Here is a 24,713-nt window from a genome sequence, read left to right as displayed (position 1 = left end):
TTATAAATGTTACAACATCTTGCGTAGCCTCAGAGGTTGTATGATGCCGGCTATAAAAAGCTTATTTTTAATGAAGCATGACTTATTTCTTTCAGCAGTCTGCTTTAGAAGGAGGCTTGTTTTATCCTGAATTTCTGATACACAGACATTTAAAATGAAGGGCTTGCTGCTCATTATTTGATACAGAAAAGGCATGAGGAATGAGAGGACTAACAGTATACAGATAAATATTTTTATTCTCCTGTCAGCAAAGACTCAGAGCATTGGACAACCATGGCAAATGATATATCTTAAACCTTGAAAAATGTGCCTGTGGAGGGAACTCGGCTAAACTTGAATTTTATAGTCAAACTATAGTAAATGATGCTTTAGATACTGTATTTCAGAGTGGATTTAAATGTAGAGGAAATTACCACAAGGGTGGAGTAATGTAGTAAAACCATAAAAGAAGCAGAAAAAGGAAAACAAGGTTATAATCAACATAGCAATAGCATATAGCGAGAAGTCCATTGAGTGCATTTGACCAACATTCACTCACATTGGCAGGAAGTATGGTGAGATTTCAAATGGAAGGCCCTCCATTAACATGTTGGTGACAGCTGGTGATGAATATGGGTATTGCGCTCACAAGCAGAAATATCATGAGCTTAGGTTAGAGGTTCAGGTTGAACATGAAGGCAGTGAAGATGATTCACAATCACCTTGTAACTTGCACTTTAATTCCATTTTCAGTAGCAGGTTAGGACCCGAGTAGTTCTGTTAAAATGTGTAACTTGTTACTTTTCCATACGATACTTGTCTGATCCAGTTTTCTATGGGCCATAAAGAAATGTGTTTTTTTTTTAAAGTTAAGAAATTCTTCTCTGTAGAAGTGAAAAGAACAGTTCGTTAAAAACTGTGACATTCCAGAATTGTGTAATATATTTAGTCTTTTTAGCTTAAGATGCATTTGGACCACTTTCAGCTCTGTAGAAACCAACTAGTACAGGAAAACATCTGAAAAGCCAAGACAGGGATGGTAACGCTCATGACTATGGCCATCATCTCTGTGAGATTCAAAAGTAATCGCTACATCCTGTATCAAATTGCACTTTCATGTTGATGTGAAAGAAGTTTGCTGTGAAAATACTGTAAGAGTTTGCATCTATCTTTTGTTGCTTTGTATTTTTCTTAGAGCATGTAGTTAGGAATTCAGTCATCAGCCTTTTTTATGATTCTACCACTCCTTTAGAATTCAGGGCCTGTAAGAACTGCAGTTTGTCTTTGGAATGAATGTTTGACTCCTGTGAAAGCTCGTCATTTCTCCCTCCAGTGGATTCTTTCTAATGTAGAGAGATATTTACTTCTTTGTTCTTGTCTGAAAGAGGGGCTTTATAAAACGTTTGAATGTTCAATACCCCTTTTGACTACATTTTCATTTTCTTTGGGGTGGAAGCCATTTCCTTAGCACTTGTGGGCGTAATGCTGCAGCAGTAGCTCTTAAACTGCACTTTCTTCTAGTCTTGAAATGATTTTTAGTACGATTGTAAGCTGAGTTAGTGTCGGCTATACCACAGATTTAGGAGAGCGAAGAGGTTCATGTGACATTGGTATGAAAGAAGTTGTCAGTGAGTTGAGAAAGGTTCTAGAAGGAGAAATCCTCCTGCTTTAAAGTGGCATTGCAGTTTCCATCCTTATAGATGTTCTGTTTGCAGGCCTTGTGTGTATCTTTGATACAGTACAGCATGAAGCTGTCTTGTGCTAACAACTGCTGTGCCTGATGTAGTATTTGAGCTGGGGGACTTTTAGTAAGACTTCTCTCCTTCCTGTGATGGCAATACCTTTTAACAAAACTGTGCTCTATTTGAGAGTTTCAGTCAAACTAGATCTGGCCTTGGGGTTGTGCCCAACACAAAGCCATTAACATTCTGTGGCCTTTGCACTGTGTTTTGCACTTCTGGGTTTTTTTTGTCCCTGTACTGCTGCTGTTCTTTGCCCATCTTTCAGTGCCAGGAAAAAATATCCTAAACCACTGATCTTAAGTAACCAGCTTCTTACCTCTGGTTGTGCAGGAGAGAGGTTGTTGGACCAACTAGATCCACTTAAATAGTGCCAGATGTCAAAGAGAGCAACATTCTTAAAAACACTTCCTGGTTGGCATGCTACAGGTTGTTTATCCAGTAAAAATACACACGTATTTCTGTATTTTGGAACCGTTTTCTCCTTTGCATCTCCTCAGCCAATGCTTTTAGGACCAACTTCATTCAGATTGCTCTGGTTCCTTAGAGGCTGGGTGGCATGTGCTGTTTCTTTATCATGCAGCCCTTCACCTGTTGCTCTGTCACAGAGCTGCACCCTTCTCAGTGCCTGTATTCCGTTCTCTTTCTTCTTTCTTTCTTCTATATAATCACTAGAGGTGTATTCATATATTTTATTTTCCATAAAAACATTTTGTATGCGGTAATTTTACATGCGTAATTTTTGTTTTGAACTTTTTTTTGCTTATTGATATGAATGTGTTACGTGGAGGGACTAATAAAAAAAAATCTATATTAAAGGTTAACCCTCAAGATAATGAAGAAAATATTTAAGATTTTACCTCTTGTGAAATTTATTTTTTTGTTTAAATCCACGTCGGTCATTCTCATTATTGTCATTTTGAGAAACAAAAAAAGCTCCCTAGAAGATGGTGGGGGGGGGGGGGGGGGGGCTGGTTTGCGGAGTCTCTCTACTCTCACCACAAGGGGAACCACGCTCGCCGTCTCCCCATCTTTGCTCCGGGAGCACCCCGCATTGAGAGGAGACCGTGCAGTGCAGCGTCAACAGAAAACGGAAGGAGTAACTGGTCGCCTGCCTTTCGGATTCAAGTGTCGGGGAGCGGAATGTGGAAGCTGTTTCCAGTCCTTGTCTCTGTGTGGTGTAAAGCAATGCAGATCACCTTTCAGTTTGTGCAGTAGGAGGATGAGAGTGCCCTGGTTCACACCTCCCGGCAATATTGAAGGGGACTGCAGCAGTCAGGTGCTGCCACTGTGGACTAGATGATCAAGGTAGTGTGCGTATCGGGCACCCCTGGGTTCTGGCTGTTAAGAGGAGTTTGATATCTTCCGATTGGGGGTGGCGTCTACAAGCTGAAGGATAGCTGTGTGAGGTTTGGTCAAAGCAGTTCTGAAGATAAGATAAGATTTTGAAGGTAAGAAAAACCACATGTGCCAGTGACTGGAAGGTGTTCTCTCATTCACACTGGTGTTTTTAGATCATACAAAGTAGAAAAGTTTGAAAATCTTCAGTTTGTATGCTGACCTACTTCCCAAATGGAAAGTGTCTTCCTCCCAAACAGCCGATACAAAAAAATCTAAATGTACTCACTAGTTTTCACAGTCTTTCCCACCCAGAACAGTTGATATGATGGGTGTTCTGAGGCTGAGGGCATAATCTGGGATCCTTTGGGTGTTTAAATTTCTTATTCCAGATACATGGCTGTCTTCCCTGTTAACACGGAAGAAACATTTGGAAATGGCATCACTTGTCTCTTGAAGCTTAAAATAAGACATATCTTGAGAAACAGATTTAGTGATTTTAGTATTTCTTGATAACAGAATTACACTATTAAAAAAAAATATAGAAATTTTACTAGTTGTTAAAGTTGCATTGCTCTTCAATTTACACATTGCATCACTTTATTCATCCTCAACTTATGTTTTACGACACTCAAAAATGAACAATATTACAGTAGTTTTTTTTCCACTGCTTTCGCATCACTGGCAAGAGGCAGTTTCCACTTTTCTTTAGTGTCACGTTTTTCAGCTGATGAAGGAAAGAAATCTCAAGGGGAAAGAGTAAGAATAGGAAGAATTTATGGTTCAGCAACTGTTTGAATTTTTTTAGGAGATCCATTCTTCAAATAAGAGAGCTGGTATGTTTTAACTGTAAGGTTTATTGAATGTGTTGTGATATTTGAATGATTTTTAAACCTCGCTGACTGTGAGCACAGATTCTGGCTAGTATATATCCCACTAGTGTCTATTAACCTATAAACCTTTTATATGAAATGTTTTTTCACTGTTTATACTGAATTTACGGTATCTGTTGACAGTGTTACATATCTGAAAGGGGTTACTGCATTGCTTTCATGATACTACAACTGGAGATCATGCTTAGTCTGATTTAAGTGCCTTGTACATGCGAAGAACAAAGCAAGGTGGTCATGATGCATTCTGGAAAGGAAGTTAGTTTTTACAGGGAGGTATAAATAGTCTAGTTCTGCATATATGCACACCAAACAAAAGGGCTACCCAATTGTAAGCAAATGTACGTATAATTTCTGTGTAGAGCTATAAAAGCAAGACAGTTAAGTATGCCAATTAAATGTGAAGCCTTTCCTCTTTGCTGTAGAGAAAAATGCTCTTTAGGAATGTATCTGGAAATCTCAATCTCCTGACCAAGCTCACCAATCACCAATGCTCCTAGATAAGGATTGCCCTCCTCTTTTTGTCAGCACGTTGGCCCAACACAGAGTGATTTTAAGGGCGTTTTCTTGTCCTTTAAGAGAATCTCAGAATAGTTCATTGGAGTACAGATCCGATGACTATTCCATACCATACTATAACTGTTCCATAGTGATCTTTCCCTGTGTAGCTCTCCATTTTAGGTAGATTCTTGCTGCTGTTTATTTGAGATGTCAGGGAACTGTGTATTCATGTATGTAGCAAACAGTTAGCAGACTGTCTTGGAGAACAAAGTTTTACATGGTCCAGACTGCATGTCTCGGCATTATCACCCAGGTGCTTGAACTGCAGAAGGAGTCTCAGGCAAGGATTTGTTGCTCTTGTAAAGGAAAGGCACTGCCCTGCAGGTCTTAAGTAGCGTTAAAAGGTCAGTGAAGAGAAATCCGGAAATCACGAACTCCTCCCAATTAAGATACCAATTGATACAATGAAATAATTCAGATCTCGGCTGGAATGTAAACCAGGGGAAGCTTGGGCTCTGAAGAACTCTTAAAGAGATGCAGATCCCTAGCAATGGGAACATCTTTAGATTTGATCACTCTTGCATCCTGTGCTACAGTTCATTACACCACTCAGAGACTTCCACACTACAGTGGCAGGTTTGTCTCTCAGTGTATGCTTGTGCTGACGTTTGTGGTTGCTGCTTTATTGCTGAAAACAAAGGCATCCCACTGCTTAGACATTACTTTTATTTGAAAAAAATTATAATGGGATTCCCCTTTATATTGGTTTAAAAAGAAAATCTTGGGTGCCAGTTGATTAAGACTTACTTTCACTTTCCTCTGACGTTTGCCTTGTGACAGACCTTGCTTTGGTTCTTGCTTGTAGTTTGATCTCAGTCCATGCGCAGTGCACATTTAGTCAACATTGTGCTAGAAAATGTTAAGTATCGGCTGTAAAATCTGCGGTAATGTATCGAGTAATTTAAATCCTAAAAAAATCAAATTAGAGGTACTTGCCTTTTATAAATATTGTATGGTACAGGTGTAAAGCAAAGTGTACATTGTAATTGTCAAAATAAAAAAGATCAAATTTTGGGTACCTTTGAAAACCTTGTTTTAAATTTATTTATTAGCAGTTTGGGGAAAATGAGCTTTCACTGCAAGAGGAAGAACATAACGGCTAATATTTACTTGGAGGATGCGAGCATTTTTTTTAAAGGTTTCTTATTTCACCTGCCACATTTATCCTTCTCTGCCTTCTATCTCATTTGAAACTTATGGATTAAGTAGTTTGTAGAAGTAGTTTGAAGGAATATTAAATTCTCTACCACAGGGGAATGTTGTATTTAAATAGTTTGTTTAATGGAGCTTTATTAAAGAAATGTCTATGGAATTAATTTAAATACCTCAGACTTCCTGAGTGCATTATAGAAAACGTTTAAAATAATGGAGCTCTTTCAGTCATTGGTGCTACATCCCTCTTCATTTTCATGAAAGGGCATATTTAATGTCTTATCTGTTATGAAATATATTTGATTGGTTCAGTTAGCTCTTAACACAAGTCTGGAAGCTAAGGTCCAAACTGCACACCCATCCTATAATACGGACTGATCCGTGGTCATGAGCCGAGTGTTCCTATCTGATGACGACAACCTGGAAATCAGGCTGGATCTTACCTTGGGGTCAGATTGTGTGCGCGCGTGCTGGAGAAGTGACTCAAACCTAAGGGCGTTCTCCCGGAATGAAGGCAGGTACGAAGGTTGCACCACTTCCAGTGTGGAGGTCTCGGTTATGCCAAATTGGCCATGACCCAGCAAGCAGTAAAAAACGTTAGATAATAAAATATGTACAGAAATAGATTCACATAGTCGTGTCCTGGAAGCCTGAAAATACAACAGGTAGAGAGGCCAGAAGGAGGTGAATTGAGAGCAGGCTCGTCAGTCGGGGCTCAGTAAAATCTACTGGTTAGGCTCGGTCAAAGGGAAGAGGATCTGATTTAAGTGCTGCCGTTATCGCCTTTAGTTACATGCTGGCTTTGGTGTTAAGTGGTTTCAGTTGGATACTCTAAATTAAATGGAAAGAAATCTTTTTTTCTCCATTTAATTCAGTTATTTGCGGTTTTTCCCATAAACCTGAAACCCTTATCCAGCTCAGCTGTTGGCACTGATTTGTTTTAGGGCACTCGTGAAGAGTGTGGTAGAGCACGCTGTTTATTGTGTTGAAAAGCCGTTGGCTCTTTGTACACAAGAAAATTATATGAACAAGTTCTCTTTCTCCTCTTGGGAGTCTGAACATGACATCACATGTACTTGCCACATATTGAGTCTGCCCCTTGGACTACTGTAGTCAGAGTTAAGAGCTCCTGCAGCCAGTTCACTCTTAACATATCAGACAGTAAGATAAATATCTTTTGTCTGAGAGATGACCGTTCACGTCACTGTCCAGCAGATAAAAGCATCGCTTGATTGAGCAGTATGTATATTTCGGGATTTACAGTTGATGGGGCAGTCTCGATCCGTGGAAGGGAGCCACTGTGCTGGAATCCCTTTCTGCAGTGTCTAGGAGCGCCTTTGCTCTGGTGCCAAATTCCACAGTCCCATTCCAGCTGAACACTGTTTATTTAGGCCTCAGGCCAATGCATTCCACTCCCATTCTCCACAGAAACTGTGCGTTTTCCACCTTTGCATCCTGTGTGTGTTAGCTGCTCCCTTGCAGAGCTATTCTGTTAAATTGTAAACCACTTTTCAGTAGAGAGGCCAAGAACATTCCTGATAAACAACTATAAGGAATTAGTTCCGGGTCACGGAATGGCCTCTGCTTCCTTTTTTATTTTCATTTTTTTTTCTGTTTTTAAACTGCTAATTAGTTGTATTGGAGGACAGGATGTTGCTTCTACAGCTTTCAAAGACATCATAATGGCCTTTTTTATCTTATGTTCCCTCCAAACACTTTCTCAGTTAACTGCCTAATGGTTAATAATTGCTTCAAAGATTCAAAAGTTACATATATGTAATTGTTTCGGTGGAAGGCAGCAGATTTTAAAGTGATTGATTTTGCTTTAGTGAAGAACAAAGGTCTGGTTAACCAGCCAGTGTCCTGTTGTTTTTGTGCCTTTCTTAGGTTGATTGAGTTTATAGATGTGCTGTCCATTTTTGGAAGCAAGTATATGGACTTTTTGTACACTGAATGAAGTAATTCCAAGTTGTTGTTTTTTTTTTAATTATGTTCTCTTCAGGCCTTACATTTGCCTTTGGATATTGAGAAGGGGTTTTGTGTTATCAGTGTATGTTGATCAAACATGCACGAAACGTTTGATAAACGTTTTGAAATGCAGTGGTGGCATTCAAACTGCTGTTAGCCATGGAATTTAGTTACAAGTTCCTAGGACTGCTTGTAAGACATTTTAATATAATTTACCAAACATATAATTCCTGGTGATGTTAGTCCCTGGTGTCAGATCTTGTCTGTTTCCCAGTGCTGTCACGGTGGTCTTGTTAACTGTTAAAACGAACAATAAATGTTCAGGAATGGTAGAGAAAAGATTTTTTTTTTAAAACATTGATGCAGAAACCTCTTCGAATTATTGGGACGAGAGACCATACTTTTTAAGTGGAACTGGGCGTGCTGCTACAAGAATAATACTGGCTGCCAAATTCGATTTCCATGCGTCTTGAGTTCTGGGTTCCCTTTTTCCTTATCGTTTGTTAATTCATAGAATACTTTCTGAAGCTGAATTTTGAAATTCTGTAAGGGAGTATTTTATTTCCACAGTTAACACTACATTGATGCATTTTACTGGAGTGTTCAAAGATTTTTTTTTGTGACTTTGTAACAAAAAATCTTTTTTTGAGTTATCATGAATGTTAAGCCCATTGCAAATTGTCCTTTTCACCTTTACAATTAGATTGTTATAGACCCCAGTTTGCGCCCTGCTTTCTGTCAATGATTGAAGGAGAGCAGCTAGGAAGATTCGTTAGCATGAAAACCGTACTCTTTACCATAAGTAGCACAGATAAGGCGTGGTTTGTTCGTGACTTTTGCCCTAGAGTATAAAGTATTGAATGCCTTCCGCCTACATCAGAAAGGAATCATTGAGAAATGAACTAACGGGTACAAGTGTGCCCATTGAGCTGCAAGTCTGGAGGAATGGGTATGCTTGCTAAACTGTCTGCCCTTTTCTTCTGCAGGGATGTCCATGGACAGTCCACAGCTCTCGCCCTTTACCATCAAGAGCCCCCTCAGCCTCTCACCCTCCTTCCAGATGTCCACGCTGAGCCTCCCCGGTCAGGCCCCCTCACCCCTGCAGAGCCCCGTCCTGAGTGAGGGGGGCAATGCCAGGCTGGAGGAGGAGGAGGAGGGCAGAAGGAAGGTACAACATCCACACCCCATCCTTGCCCCGCATATCACCGCCTCTTCTGGTGTGCAATCGCTGCTCTGTCCTCGATTGTGCTCCTGAAGATCGGTAATCACCAAGACCGGAGTTTCTACCCTTTTAAAACATAAGCACTGGACCACTGGAGCGACATCTGTCCTGCTAATCTTGCATTTGTAAAAACTGGGCCAGAAACCCTGCCTCTGTTCCTAATGCAGTTGTTGAAAAAGTCTTCATCTTGAACCAAATCTGGGTTGCTTCTTTACTACTCAAGTTCTCAAACTCTTCTGTGTATTCAGACTTTTTTTAAAGCTAATCTACAGACTTTTCTTCTCAGTTTGAGATGCCCAACTACACACACAGGCCTTTCTTTGATCAGATCGCTGTCCCTAACGGGGTATTACTCACTTTTTTTACTGGTGCACACACCACCTGTAAAACCTTCACACCAATCTTTTGTCTCCTTTTCCCTCCTTTCATGGAATATTTTGCCTTCCTTTGGGGGGAGTTTAAAACTAAATGAGAAAAGTTAATTTAATATTTTTCAGACGGCTAGTAATTTCTCCAAAGATTTGTTCCCCACACGTGGAAATGTTGCGATGTCTGTCCGTCACAGCTGCTGATGTCTCTTGTCGCGGTTCAGCGTGTGTGTTTACAGACCAGTGTGAAACTCATTAACCCTGCCTGCCAGTCTCCTGCCTTGACTGTGAGCATATGTACAGAACTGCTTCTCTTCTCAGCAGGGAGGAGTTGTAGCGCTACCATGTGGTTTGTGCAATAAGAGATCATTTAAGCTCAACTGTCAAGGAACCTTGTAGTCATACGTTTGTCAATTTTAGGGGGGGGTTCTATATTATACAAGATGTATCAGTGGTGGTCCAAAAACGTGCTGTTTTAGCAGCAGTTCTTGATGAACAAATACTTGGTCAACATTCATTAAAAAAATCCTTAAACAGTGAGGTGTTTGAATAGATTTTTAAACCGATTATGTAACATTGTTATTTGTTATATTGCACAACATTTAAAAAGAACATTGAACATTGAAAATAAATCAACTTATCAACAAGTCAAACTTAAATTCATACTTTAGTGAATTAATATTCACTATTGATAATTCCATCTCAAAATAAAATTTGCCACAGTGCAGGTGTTCTCCATAGACCATTTTAAGAGTAACAGGCAGGCTTGTGAAGGGATTTGTTTCTCTTTGATAATTGTTTTCAGTTTGCGCTGTGTTCTTTCTGAGGGCTTTTGTTTTCCAGGTGTTGTGGCTTTTGTTCACAATTCAGAACTTCAGAAGATACTGTTTCTTGCCCTTCTCTCCCTCACACATAAAATACACTTCAAAAATAGTCTCAAAGGGAGTTAAAGGCATTTTCTTTCCTGAAGGTGTTTGATATGGTATCAGCTGGAGAGTGTTTCTGCAGAATGATGCAGTATGTGTTTCCTTATGTTTCTTTCAGAGGTATCCAGCTGACAAGGCTTACTTTATTGCCAAAGAGATTCTCACCACAGAGCGCACCTACCTGAAGGACCTGGAGGTTATAACAGTGGTAAGTACCTTCTGTTGACACAGTTGATACAGGAGGTTTCCATTGTTTTACTGCCTGGAGTGAGATTGTGCCTCTGCCTAGTGTGTAATAAGCTATCTGCGCTCTGCAGTGGTTTCGCAGTGCTGTGATAAAGGAGAATGCCATGCCCGAAGGTCTGATGACCCTGCTGTTCTCCAACATTGACCCCGTTTACGAGTTCCATCGAGGATTCCTGAAGGAGATTGACCAGAGGCTGGCTCTCTGGTGAGTGTCCCCTCCTTCCTGTAGTGCTGTAAAATCCCAGACATCTGAGAAGGAGACCGTCGGAACTGCGGGGTCTTGTTGAGGCACCGTTTGAAAACACGACTCAACAGTGACCCCTGGGGCTTCAGATAGTGTGCACATCACATGTTTCTTTTTCTGCCCGATCTGGAGGAATCTGCTATACTGTTTCCATAATGCAGTCTAAGACTGTGTAGTAAAAAAAGTACTTTTGGGAACGAATTCAGGCCAAATATCAGAAGTGAAATTTTAACTTTGTGTGTGTATCTACAGATAAGGCCAAATCTGATGACCATTCTGAGGTTAACTAAATGCATACTTTCCAACAACCAAAGACAAGAACACACCAGTTAGAATATGTAAGAATTGCGTTTCAAGAATCTCATGCTCTCGCCCAGTACCTCTAACCAAAGGTGAAGCCGTGCGGTGTGTTTTTAGTGTTCTCTTTCCTGGGTTTCCAGGGAGGGGCGCTCCAATGCCCATGTGAAAGGGGACTACCAGAGGATTGGGGACGTCATGCTGAGGAACATGTGTGCACTAAAGGTGAGGTTCTTAGTGTGCCGTGTGGTGGGGCTGAGTGTGCACTCCTGGCACGTGGTTGCACGACAGTCGTGACCTCTTTATCACCCGGGTGTGAGTTTGTTTCATTCATCAGACCTGCAGAGTAAACCACAGCAGCCGGTGCAGCTCCTGTAAATTTAAAGACGGATCGAATTGTTTTTTCAAGGATGAAAGTTTGCACCACCACCGATTCTCTTTCTTTGCAAAGGCTGTTACCAAATACAGGTGGTCCCAGCTGTGAGTCGTCCCTCTATACTACGTTTCACACCTAATGTCATCGATTAAATTGGAGACCTCTACGCCAAATCCAGGGTTTTTCAAGACACCAAAAACTAGAAGTGTTGGTGGTTTGTGGTTTTGTTGTGGTAGTTAAGTGTAGATAAAATATGGCGAAGAGCAAAATCAAACTCTAAAAATTCTCCTTCTTGTAGACTGTGCTGTTAGACTAGACAAAACATGATTCTGAATCATTATGCCCCATCATTGATGATCAGTTCTTGCCGCCATCCAGTGCATAACTGATCCAGACAGTTGATTAAGGTTTCATCACGGACTTCAAGTGCATGAACAGTGTGTGGTAAAACAATCTTACCTGAAGCAATGAATGACTTTGTTGGTTTCAGTGAGACCAGAATTTGAGTTAGAGTTAGTGACCGTTGATTTCTATTTGTTTTTTTTAGGGGCTTGTGTGTTCATTAAATGTATATACTGGGGTCGAAACTGTATGTTGGGAATGTATCTCAAGCTAGTTACATTATTTGTTATGGATATCGTCCCTCAAGGCATTTCGATTTAAGGTTCATTATTTAGGAACATATCCTGGACTTATAATGGGTCTGACTTACTGTATTTGGCACCTACAAGTGAAATACACACACACTGTCTAATTTATGGTGCCTCACCCGACTGTTCAGTCCATTCTTAAGGAAAAAGCCTGCTTTAAGTTGCTGGGCAAAGTGACTTAATCCCAAACCCTCCATATTTACATTATTCTTATGGGGAACAATTCCCCTTTATACGTCAATTCACAATGCATCATGAGCTTTGTGGTCCCTATCCCAGATATATTACGGGGACCCCGTGTTCAATACAAAATGTGAATGTAGCAGTTTGCGGGGTGCTACAGTGGACATGGTGATGCTAGAGTGTGGCATGTCACAGAACGAGGACCACAGCGCTGGGGCTGGCTGCGGCGCTTGACGCTGTTCTCTGGGGTGTCTGTGTGTGCCATGCTGTTCAGGAATTCACCAGCTACCTGCAGAAGCACGACGAAGTGCTGACGGAGCTGGAGAAGGCCACCAAGCGTTTGAAGAAGCTGGAGACGGTGTACAAGGAATTCGAGCTGCAGAAGGTGTGCTACTTACCCCTCAACACCTTCCTGCTCAAGCCCATCCAGCGCCTCATGCACTACAAGCTCATTCTGGAGAGGCTGTGCAAGCACTACTCTCCCGAGCACAGGGACTACAAAGACTGCAAGGGTAAGACTGCCTCTGTGCACCCAGCTGTGCCCCCTCTTGGGCCAAAGGATTTGTGTTCTCTCCTCCTTTAAATAATCTGAATTATTTGTGAAACCCCCCTGGATCCCAGGCCTCCAGAAATGAAGGTGTTCTGCTGTGACCAACACTAAACCACCCTGGAAACCTCACCAGTTTTCTTACTTTGTCTCCTCTTTCTGATTGGAGTCTCATTGGCTAGTTCAGGTCCTGTTTAGCATGAGTTGCTTTGCGAGGCCTTGAGGAGGCCCGTAGAGAGACATCACTGTAGTCATGAGAATTCATCTTTATTTTTTTATTTTTGCGGCTCTCCCGCAGAGGCCCTCAAGGAGGTAGCCGAGATGGCCGCCCAGCTCCAGAGCAGCCTGATCCGGCTGGAGAACTTCCAGAAGCTCACGGAGCTGCAGAGGGACCTGATTGGCATCGACAGCCTCATAGCTCCTGGGAGGGTGAGTACAGCACGCAGCCATGGGTAGCACTGCAGGAGGTGGGTCTCTCAGTGGGACAGGAGTGTTTCGCTGTGACTGTGAATGACCCAGCATCAGGAGTTTCTCATGATGAGTTTGTTCTGTTCTGTAACTTGTCCTGTGTGTTTTGCTGGGCCATGGGATGTGTCAGCATGACAGTGTGGTTATGAGCGCATGGATCTCGCGGTGTGAGAGTCATTGCTGATTCTAGTGTGAGTAATGAAACCTGTCCTGTCTGCAGGAGTTTATCAGGGAGGGCTGTCTGTACAAGCTGACCAAAAAAGGGCTGCAGCAGAGAATGTTCTTCTTGGTAAGTGATGTTTTAGGGTCTTGCAACTATTGCAGACTTTGAACTCTTATTGTGGCTTTCCTGCAGTTAGAAACAATTTTTTTAAAGATTTCAGATGGGGTTTTTTGTGAAGTGATGTACTGTGAACCCTGCATAACATATTCGTTCTGGGATCCTGCAGACTTTAGATGTAAGCATAGAAAGTTGCTGTGCCTGAGTTTGAATTGCATTTTGCATCACAGTAATGAGTCAGTACTAAAATTTGTGATAGTCCCGTTGAACAGGAAGTATCTTTAGTGTTGATTTTATTTGTTAAACAATTTAATATCTGGAATGTGTGGAAAAAGTAAATCTTATCAAAGTGTTTTATCTTCTGATCATAGAACACAAATCACTAGTGCAAACCATGGCTTTTGTGTAAAAGAGAAATGTGATTTTGTTGCTCTCTTTTGCTCCTAGTTCTCCGATATGCTCCTGTACACCAGTAAAGGGGTCACGGCCACCAACCAGTTCAAAGTGCATGGCCAGTTACCGCTGCATGGCATGATTGTGAGTGCCTGCTTCTTCTATTACACAGTCTCATTGTTGGTCTGCGTGTATCTTTGTTTCACCGTTGATGACAAAATGGGTGCAGATTCTTGCGTTCAAGGTGTGGGAGGCTGCCGTTTACAGCTTCGAAACTTGTCATCCTTAGACTTGATTTTGAAGAACATTAATATCAGTACTGAGTAAATGTTAGTCTCCAGTTACTTATCCTCTCTTGAGTCAGTCATCATTGATATTAAAACAGGGACATATGCTGTATATATGACTGAGGATATATAGATAACCCAGGGTTTGACTGGAGGTAATGAAAGAGTATCAGCATGATTCAGCAGTATTTCTGTTTTCTTAAGGCTGTGTCTGTTGCTGGATTGGTTCTCCGTCTCTGGATTGGACAGTGTAGCACTTGAATACGTTAAGGGGAAATGTGTTTCTAGTTTCCCATGAGTGCTGTATATCCCAGCAGATATCTGTATATAGCCTCTTGTAAAGTCAGGCTGGGCAGGAGGCTTGCCGTGAGGGAGAGTTAGGGTTTCCTGCAGTAACCTGCCTTGTCTCTGCTTCACCCCTGTCTGCAGCTCATAGTGTTGGATGCACCGGTAAGTACACAGGATACCCCACGCAGGGGATACACAGATGATGGCTGTTGTTGTACTTCTGTAGAGCACCAGCAGTTAGCAATTAGAAATGCGCTATTCAAACTGTGGCCCTCTCATTCTGCTCCATTGCAAACCAGTTCCTTCATTAGATTATCATTGAATAACGGTAAGGAATAAGGAACTGATGGATCAGTGAATGCAGTAGGTAAGAAGGAACACGTGCTAATGGAGCTCAACATAGAGTGCTAAACTTAAAACCACCCTAGAGCTTCTTGATTGCCTCCCCTTATTTTTTTGTAACTGATCTGATCTTTGTTAATAGGGGAACAAAAGCAAAATATCAGTCTTCACATCAGAGACTACAGCTCTGATTAGTGATCATATCACATTGACTAGGATCCTGAAAACACTGTACATTTAGAATGTTCTGATTAGTCCGGCTCAGTGCATGCAATACTGTAGTACTCATTCCATTGCAGTCAGGTTACAGTTGCTAGTAGTGGGTGGTGGGAATCTGTTAGTAGCCCACAAGGCTCTTTGGCAAATACAAGCTAACATAGAGGCTTTGCCCACAGCAGACATGTATAGGCTGTTCCTAGAGAATCCAATCTACATATCATCTTCAAAATATCTCTTCCAGCACTCGTGATTCATTTCTTTATTTGGTTAAATACAGAAATTTATTGAACACGATCAAAAATGTAAATGAAAGCAGTTGAAAACGAGTAATAAAAAATATTTTTAGAAGATAACAGGACCTATTCCCAAAAGATGTGTAAAATGTGCTGCTCTGTTGGGATTCAGTAATGGTCGCTAGTTCTCCCAGAGCCACTCGGTGCTACTCTCTGGCCGGCTGCAAAAGGGCAGGTCCTCTGCAGTGGTGGTTTTCTGTAGTACATTTCAAGCAGCGATGTCCCTGCTGTAACGTGCTCTCTACACTGAGCGCTGTTACACATTCACCCGGTGTAGCAGCTCCAGGACCACACCAAAGAGCCGGTGATATACAGTACATCCTGAGAAGGAAATCGAAATTTCCCAGTACTCTTGCTGCTGAACTTCTGTTACCGCGTTTGAAGATTGTGCAGATGCTAATTACTTGAGACTTATTTTGTACACGGTATTTAACTGCTGTGTGAAGAACAGTTTTCCTTCCTCGTTTGCCAGACTTAAATAGTATAGATTTTTCTGTTCATGTTCTGCAGGTTTAGCTCTAAAGCTAAAAGATGTCTGAATTATGAACTAAAACCCCTTATCATTTTTGCACTGTACATTCCAACAACCTGCAAAGTCCTTACAAAAGGTCAAGACAGTTTCTTTGCATCTATATAATGCTTTGCATCTCAAAGGATTTTAAAGCGCTTGACGTATAGGAGAGACCCACTTCATCCACCACTGAAGTGTAGCACCCGCCCAAGTGACACAATGGCTGTTCTGCACCACCATACAGCAGATAAAAAGTGAGAAACATTGATTGAAATAAGGGGGAACCTTAGATTGTACACGGAGTGGAATTTAACAAGGACACTGGGATTCACACCCTCATTAACACGTTTTTGTAACAAGTCAGTGGCCCACAACCCAGCAAGGAACTTCAACAGTAACTGAAGAAAACGTGAAGTGTTTTTAAAGTGTTCTCCGGTAGAGAAGCCTGAGTGTTTGAAGCAGGGGGAGGCAGTTGGTGGAGCCTGGCTACCAGCCTCTTCACCCCTCCTTAGTGGAGGCCGGGGCTGGGGTGAATTTCTTGCCTGTGGGCTCTGGCAGCTGACCTTTCACCCCGGTTCCTCCCCTGCTTTCCAGGTGGAGGAGAGCGAGAACGAGTGGTCGGTGCCTCACTGCTTCACCATCTACTCCGCGCAGCGCACGATTGTGGTGGCCGCGAGGTAAGACGCAGCCTTCCTGCGCCGCTGTGCCCCAAGCCCCGCGTGACTGAGACGTGGCAGGGAAATGGTCCGAGCTTTTCACCTTCATACATTCACTGCTTCCCACCTTTCCCTAGCACGTTTTTCTCAACCTCTCAAGGTATTTCAAGTTGAAATGTAAAAGTTTGACGTTTTAAATTAGGAATTGTATTCTGTCTATAAATAGAAAATGTTGTGCTTGCCTATTAAGTATTCTTCAATGTTTGTCTTTAAATATCATTAGGTATCAAAAGGCTTTCCTTGTAAACAAGCTTGGGATACTTATTTTTGAGAACTGTGTGTTTGGACTGGAGTTGTACTTATTTTTTGTGAACTAGAGCAAGTTCAGATTCTTTGCTTTCTCCACCTTGTTGGCGTTATCGCAGCAGGCGCTGTTGCCCGTACGTGCGTGTGGCAGTCCTTATTGAGACCTGCTTGCAGCTGTGTTGGCTTGTCTGAACTCCGGTCCTAAACTGGGGACATTTTGATCTTTTTATGTGCTCTCAGCTCCAAAGTGGAGATGGGGAAATGGATTGAGGACCTGAACATGGCAATCGATATGGCCAAGAAATCCCAGGAGAAGTCGGAGTTCTTCCTGGACAGCAGCCTGTGTGACCGCTCTAACAGTAGGTGCCCCCTCTAATTCTGCACTGGCAGTGTCTGCAGCTGGGCCAGATTTATCAAGTTTTGTACCAGGTTCAAATGTAATTTTTCCTTCTTGAAGGAGTTGAAATTTTGTTATTTTGGGTAATCGAATGCCTGTCTTACTGTACATCGGAATCATGCAAGATCCTGGTCCAACACTTGTTGACTCTGGTCTCTGTACTCTTAGGAAATAAAGGTATTGTTCATTGCATTGCAGCATGGAAGTGTGCTGCGTGTCAAAGCCTTTCTCACTGGAGCACAGTGAAATACATAATTCACAAGCCTCTTCAGTAGTCAAGCCCTGTGCCTTTTCTGTTTTTTGAAAAAAATGAAAAAATAAAAATGTTCACCCCCATGAGATCCCAGATTTACTTTCACAGTATAGTAATGAAAACACATTCTTGGCATGTCAGCAAGGTTAAGGTCTCGGGACCCATGGGTTGATTTCAGAAGGTTTGTTTCTCTAATGTAGCCAACCATCCAAATACACCTATAAAGAGTAGAGGATTCGGTCACAGTACTCCAGTGGTAATGTGGGCTGGTTTGATTAGTTATCATAATTCTGTATTTGGATTTTCAAATAGATGCAGTTCTAAAACACTGCCTTTCCTCTTTATTTACCAGTGGTGTCAATAGTTCCACAAATGAGAGCACTCATCTGCATGCAGAGCACAATATGGTAATTTGCTCATTAACACTCAAGAACTGATGTAGCTTTTTTCTGCTAGGTTTAATACTCTTATCGGTGTCCCAATTCATGAAATATGTACAACTAGCTGTAAAACGCTTCCTGCAAGCTTCATTTCTGCTTTGTACAAATGTAGTCTTTTGTTTGCCTTTTACACAAATCAACACAACCTGAGCACAGCCCTAAATAACATGAGCTGATCTGTTTGCCAAAGAAAACCATGATGCAGTGTTCTTGACTGCATTTATTGTCTTCGCAGTGTTCCCACAAACTGAATTGTGTGCAGTCGTCCACTTAACCTCAAGTGCTCCTGAGATGTTTTGTTTTCATGTTGAAGCTCACGGCTGACCTGAGAATCAGGGACCCATGCCTCTCTTCACAGGAGATACAGCTAGCCATCTTCCTCTCCCTGCTGTGGCCTTCTTAACCCTGTGTGTGCCATTCCCTGCCCCTCTTCCCCGCTGCCCTGGCTGTCTCTCTCTCTCCGGCAGGGTCCTCAGACGAAGTGTCTCTGGAGCAGGAGTCGGAGGATGACACACACTCGTCGCGCAGCTCTCTAGACAAGCAGACGCACCACCGCGCCAACACCACCATGCACGTGTGCTGGCACCGCAACACCAGCGTCTCCATGTCTGACCACAGCCTAGCCGTGGAGGTACCCCTCCCTGCTCTTCCTCCACTGCCTGGGGGCTGCTCTCCCCTCCCTCCCCACCCCCCCCTGCAGAACCCAGGGACACGGCCCGGCACACTGCGGACAGTCCATGCACCACGTCTTGACTCGGTTGGCGTTGCATTCCAGTGTGTAAAAGGAAAAGCTAAGGAATACCGATTTGGGGATTTCATTACTGATCTCAAAAGAAGCGTAAAAAGCTGTTCTGCTGTTTTAACTAGCTGTAGTTTAGCCCTTGTGAAGAGGCTGTAAATGTGAATATTTTGAATTGGATTACACATAAAGCAACTCCGCAGTGCTGTGTTAGTAATATTGCCTGCTTAGGACACAGTGCCACCTACTGCTTTATGAAACCAAACCCATTAATCTGGATTCGAGCGTTCTGCGATTTCATTTATATAAATATCCCCATGGCATAAAATACAGGATTGTTTGGGTGAAGGGTGTGTTTCTCTGGGTTACTCAATTTTTGCACAAGCTTTGTTCTCCAAAATTTCTCTGTCTCACTGTCCGGCAGGGCAGCTCCAACCAAGGCCTTCTCATTTTTTCCTTTCAGCATTCACTCGCTTCTTTCTCCTTTTTACCACCCTTTCATTTCAGCATTATTCAGTTCTCCCTACACTCTTCCCATTCCCTGCCCGTTTCCGGATGAGAGAACCCATTTGTGTGCCCCTCTTAATTGGCGGTCAGAGGGACCTCAGCCTTTCTTGTCTTGTTTTTAAGCTGGCTTGCTTGCTTACTTAAAGGTCGTTAGTGTTTATCGGTCCAGTGCTGTATGTAAACTGAAATGCTGATTCTTCACAAATGCATGCTGTGACGAGTACAAGATTCCTTGAAAGGCAGAGTGAATAAATGTGCTATTCCCTGAGAGAGCTCACAATAATCCAATCTTCCACAGTCACTGTTTGATTCAAGTTAATTTTGCTTGAAAGACGTCAGCCTCACCTCGTTTCATCAATCAGAATGTCTGTGTCCTTAATGTGGTTCTTTGTGGAATGCTCAAAAAGACAATAATCCACTTCCTTTCTACCTAACAGCTCACTTCTTGCCTCTGGGAGGAGACTTTAACACGCTGCTCCGGCCTGCCTCTGGTCCTGTGTCTACTGATTTCTTTGTGCTGACATTTCCTGTCCTGTCTCTTTTCTCCCCTCTGCGTTTTCTCTCTTCCTGTCTCTCAGCCTGCTCTCCGGCTGTCTCCCCGGAGCTCCCCCCTCGTTACCTCCTGGGTCAGGGTCAGCGGCCCAACACCATCACCCACGTGTGCTGGTACCGCAATCAGAATCTCTCTCTGTCTGATTACCTGCGCATGAACCAGGTACAGCTGGCTCCTATCCCCACGGCTGCCCACCCTGTAAACCTGCAGTTGGCACAACCCCCTTACCCCCCACTGCTGGCCTCCTTAATGCCACAAGAGTCTGTAGAGCTCTTCTTTCAAGTGGTATAGGACTGTTTTAGGAAGCCTGTTGAGACACTTTGTTATAAATCTTTAGGTCTAGCTTTAGGACCTCTTTGATTGCACGAAGTGGAGAGAAAAGATGTACTCATACCCAAACTCATCTTTAACCTTCTAGATTCCTGCATTAGCTAAATATGCAAGGAAAGGGCATTTTTTCACTTCCCCAGAATATATACCATAAAATAGTTTCCTGACTGAATGCTTGTTGGCCTGGCATACTGCAGAATGCATTGTGAAACTTTCCTGTGCTCACAACACATGTGGATCACAATGTCTCCATGCAGGTTCAACACAGACTTGTTATGCGATACGTTTTATCACTTGAATATCAAAAGGTGGTTGGGGGGCGTAAATGTTGCGCAGACATTTCTAAACAAAGCTTGAGTGCTTCACTGAAATTGATTGTCATTGGTACAGAGATCAGCATGTTCTTATCTCACTCCACTGCTTTAAATCTTGAGTCTCTCCCTCCCATTCATTCTGTCTCTTTTGTGCTTTTCTTTACACTTCCAAACGTGTTAAAGTCAGCCTGTTTTACCAGTTTTCCAGCCACAGCAGTGTTGTCCCCTATCTTTGCAGCTTTTCTGTAGTACTCCTGCTTCAGGCCGATGCTTGTGGTGGAAGACAGACCACCCAGCTGTATACAAAGCTTTGTGTTTTCATTATGACGAGTGAAGTCCTACCAATGGACCTCTCTTTTTCCAGGTTTACCCTCCATTGGCTGTGCAGAATGCACAGACCTGAAATCAGTTTTTATCTGTGGCTTAAGAACCCTTGGCCCCTTTGATGGGCTCTTGTTAGGCGTCATCGGACCTCTTAGACTAGATGAATGAATTGCCTGTGCCGGTGCTCTTGCTCCTCTTGAGCTTCCCGAACTATTCTAAGAGAATAGCATGTTCTGACTTCCTGGCTTGCCGAAGCCTCATTAGTGGAAGAGGGTTAGGACCCGGGGTGCTCGAGGGGCCCAATCAGATGGACTAGTCCATGCAGGAGTCCTGAACTGCGCCCGTAATCAGAAAACCAGAAAACAATCCCCAGAAACATCAGTCGAGATCAAACACTGAAAGTGGGAACAAACCAGTTTGTAGTTTTACAGAATATTTGTTCTGTCATTTTTTGGAAATGTAAACTTTTTTAGCTGGACGTAGAGATGCCAAATAGAATGGGGGAACAACAGTGATTAATTGTACATTGCGGGTACTGGCTGCTTCAGACTATAATTCGGTTTGGATTTGTACCGATCAGTTTTGGAGTTAAAAAAAATGTGTTCTTTTTATACCAAGTTAGGAGTACACCAGAATGAGTATTATTTGGCAAAAATTTCATACAATTTTCCAATTTCGTATTAAAAACACAATTAAGCAATTAAAACAAGTTTCAGGAATGAGAGGGGGCATACAGTATGTACCCCTTTTTTTCTTGTATGAAGGTTTTTTGGCCAACTTTCCCACACGTTCTAAGAACCGGAGGACCGGATTGACTGAAGTCTGGGATCACCCTTGTCTTAAAGTAACAGCCCAGTGAGCTGCTGTGCGTCTGCGCTGCTGACTGCTGCCCTGTTTCCTGTTTCCTGTTGCCAGAACCAGCTCTCCGGCTACCTGCTGAGGAAGTTCAAGAACAGCAATGGCTGGCAGAAGCTGTGGGTGGTCTTTACCAACTTCTGCCTGTTCTTCTACAAGACACACCAGGTACTGTCCCTGCCCTTCGCAGGGCTTCATCACAGATGGGCATCGCGAGGGCACATCAAGAGTTCAAACCAGTGAATGACCAGAAATATTTGGGGTTTGGTCTCTTCTCTCTTTGCAGTTATATCTGTGTTGTTCTTAAAGTTGCACAGCCCCACACCAGGCTCCTGCTGTCACTGCCAACCTTTACGAGCTGAACCATATACAAAATATGTACAGTATATGCAAAATTTAAGTAGCTGTATTCTCTTAAAAGCTGTTTTGAATCACTGTACATTAAATTTAGATAACAAATGGCAGAATAGCAGTATAACAAATCCTAAAAATGTTGGTAAATGTCGTGCTACAGATTTTATCTGGCGTTTTAATATTTTTCAGTACTGTTTAAAGAGAATGCTGGTTGCAGTGTTCTGTCTCAGACAGATGATGTGTGAGATAATAAAAAGTGTTTGTGGTCCTGACTCCACAAAGTTGTTTATCATTTTCTCTGGAGCCACCAAACACAAAGCAATTAGGTTACTGTGGTGATGCATTGAAACATTGCTTTATGCAGTTCATAAATCATTTTACTGCAGTGTTGGCTGAAACAGCATGTTGCCTGTTGAGGCAAGGTGGCCGGAGTAGTCTCACTCATATTACTGTCACTGCTGCCTGCTCTAACGGTTCATAGCTGTGTAGACTGAAGAATAGCTCAAACAGTTCCTGAGTCTGATTCAATTGAGGAGCTCACACTGAAAACATCTGTGCTTCCATTGCAGGATGACTTCCCCTTGGCCAGTCTCCCGTTGCTAGGCTACACTGTCAGCACCCCAGCAGAGACCGACAGCATTCACAAGGAGTACGTCTTTAAGCTGCAGTTCAAGTCCCATGTGTACTTCTTCAGGGCTGAGAGCGAGTACACCTTCGAGAGGTACGAAAAAAAGCTTTCCGATGCCACACCCGAGTGAGTTAGTCTCTTCCGACAGCACAGGTGAAGGGTGAGAAATGGCAGCTGTGCTTTCCTCACTAGGGCTCTCCGATTGTATCATGTGTAACAAGGAGCAGTTGTAATGTTTATATTTAAACCTCCCTCAGTCACTGCCCTTGCTTCAGTAATAATGGCAAATTATTTAGGGAAGTTTTATTTTTTATAAAAAAAGGTAAGGAAAGAGAGTACTGTGTAAGAGAATTATACAGGTTACACTTTAGCTGAGGGAATGCCCACTATTTCTGAATTCTTCATAGCCATATATAAATGTTCTATTAACTGTGGCCATTCAATGCGGTGTTACCCGCTCACTGGAGCAGGCTGGGAGTCCTGTTCAGCATGTCATGGCTCTTGTCCTGCAGGTGGATGGAGGTGATCAAGAGTGCAGCAAGTGCCACAGGCAGAATGAGTCTCCTGATACCCAGGGAGCCCCCGGAGACCAATGGCAACTGAGCAGCTTGCTGGGCGGAGCTTGTGGAGCTGGGGGGCGGGGCCTCACAGACTCTTGGGGGCTGATGGGTGCGTTTTAGCGTTTTTCTGAGAAACTCTTCTACCATAGGCACAAGGATGGGTCGCCAACAGTTTAAAAGACTGGATCGGACCGGCAGATTGAACAGTGGCACCCCTTTTAATTTCTGTAAGCATGCTTGACCTATACAGCACACCGTGGAATTATCTGGTGGAGTTTCATCTGAGGTATGATGAGTGGCTGTGCAGCTTTACAGTTCTGGCACATCCACAAAGATGCAAAAGTACAAAATCGGTATCGGAGAGCTAGCCTACAGAAGAGTTTGTGCTGTTGAAGACTAAACCAAGCCTTTAGCTGTATGATTCATCTGAAGGAAATCTGTTCTGTGCTAAAATCATTTTTTATATGTATTTAACTATGTTGTGGTGGTCAAGGTATAAAATAGTTTTATTAAAGTATGTAGTGCCAAACAAGAATAATAGTTTACTAGATAAAGACTTGTCATTTTTATAAACTTGAAGTCAATTCTAATTATAGCTCTACTGTAGACTGGAATATTAAACATACATAGAAGCAGTTGTGGCGAAAGTACCATGACGCTGGCTGAAACTACTCCTATTTGACACGGTTGTAATGATGCACCCCAAAAACAACAGTGTGTTTTATATGTCACTGTTGCTGAAGGAAATTTGAAGGGACCAGCTTTTTAATCTCCTGGTAAAAAATAAATGACTGCTGTATAACCACATTCACTCAGGGAAGGGATGGAGTATGAACTCTGGGGGCTGTAGCTTGTCCACAGTTCGAGGATGGAGGCAGTGCTGTTGGTCTTGAGCCTCGGTTCTGCAGTGTTCCTGGTTTGGCCTAGGCTGCAGTATGGTGAGTGGTTTCTTACAAGACAGTCTCACGAAGCAAGAAGCACAGGAAGGGGATCCTGTGAGGATCCACTTGAGAGGGCATCAGAAAGTGCAGGCAAGTTGGATGATGGGTTTTAGATGAAGAAACAGTGAAGCCAACATCTTTGAAAATGGGTCATATGTACCCGTGTCGGAGAGCCACCCCAACGCTGAATGATGGCGGGTATTTGTTATTAATAGAATGGGGCATGATGTGATGCCAGCGGAGGCTGGTGGCTTTCTGTGATTTTGGTCAGGCAAGTGTGAGGGTCAGGCTCCAACCCTAAGAGGACCTCGCCCAGTGAGCACTGCCTCTGTCCCGGGCGCTGTACGAGGGGGAGCGAGGGGGTGTGGGACACAAGCAGGCTTTGTGTGCATGTTTAAAAGGGGCAACTACAACCTAATCGCTGCTACAGCTGACCCGCTGAATACAGTCTGGCGAAGAATTTGGGTTGTCGTGGTGGAAGATGAGCATGGTCATTGCCATGAGTGCTCTTGATGCTGTTGTTCAGATCTTTCATGGGGAACTCAACTCTAAAACTTACCTATGAAGATGAGAGGAGTGTTTGTGGTAAAACATGTGCTATCACACTATCATCTCATGCCCATGAAGAAATGGTTGAATAGAAAGTGATATGAGATTTACAGTATATCCCAGTGTTTTTGACTGGTACATTAATAGCAGTTTGCATCTAACTTTTTAAAACTGAACAGTACTATACTGTATTTCCATCCTATGTTCCTAAACTTGTTTTAATGTAAAAAATCAAATAAA

At 42.7% G+C, this 24,713-nt stretch overlaps 1 protein-coding gene across 1 annotated transcript in view; it reads left to right on the top strand.

The window, feature by feature from the left end:
- farp2 (FERM, RhoGEF and pleckstrin domain protein 2) overlaps positions 1-24,207 on the top strand; it is a 61,525-nt gene extending 37,318 nt beyond the window's left edge. The window contains exons 14-27 of the mRNA XM_088914606.1: positions 8,614-8,795; positions 10,262-10,351; positions 10,461-10,594; positions 11,074-11,155; positions 12,414-12,651; positions 12,985-13,115; positions 13,375-13,443; positions 13,882-13,971; positions 16,362-16,444; positions 16,970-17,088; positions 18,287-18,450; positions 21,502-21,609; positions 22,365-22,516; positions 22,936-24,207. Of these exons, the coding sequence (XP_088770732.1) occupies positions 8,614-8,795; positions 10,262-10,351; positions 10,461-10,594; positions 11,074-11,155; positions 12,414-12,651; positions 12,985-13,115; positions 13,375-13,443; positions 13,882-13,971; positions 16,362-16,444; positions 16,970-17,088; positions 18,287-18,450; positions 21,502-21,609; positions 22,365-22,516; positions 22,936-23,026 (1,733 nt within the window). The 3' untranslated portion in view covers positions 23,027-24,207. The remainder of the gene's footprint in view (positions 1-8,613; positions 8,796-10,261; positions 10,352-10,460; positions 10,595-11,073; positions 11,156-12,413; positions 12,652-12,984; positions 13,116-13,374; positions 13,444-13,881; positions 13,972-16,361; positions 16,445-16,969; positions 17,089-18,286; positions 18,451-21,501; positions 21,610-22,364; positions 22,517-22,935) is intronic.
- Positions 24,208-24,713: the final 506 nt, after the last annotated feature.

The sequence above is a fragment of the Atractosteus spatula genome, chromosome 4, assembly GCF_055471065.1.
Source record: "Atractosteus spatula isolate fAtrSpa1 chromosome 4, fAtrSpa1.hap1, whole genome shotgun sequence".
NCBI lineage: Eukaryota > Metazoa > Chordata > Actinopteri > Semionotiformes > Lepisosteidae > Atractosteus > Atractosteus spatula.
The sequence above is the reverse complement of the archived record's forward strand: the minus strand, read 5'-3'. Positions and strand labels throughout refer to the sequence as shown.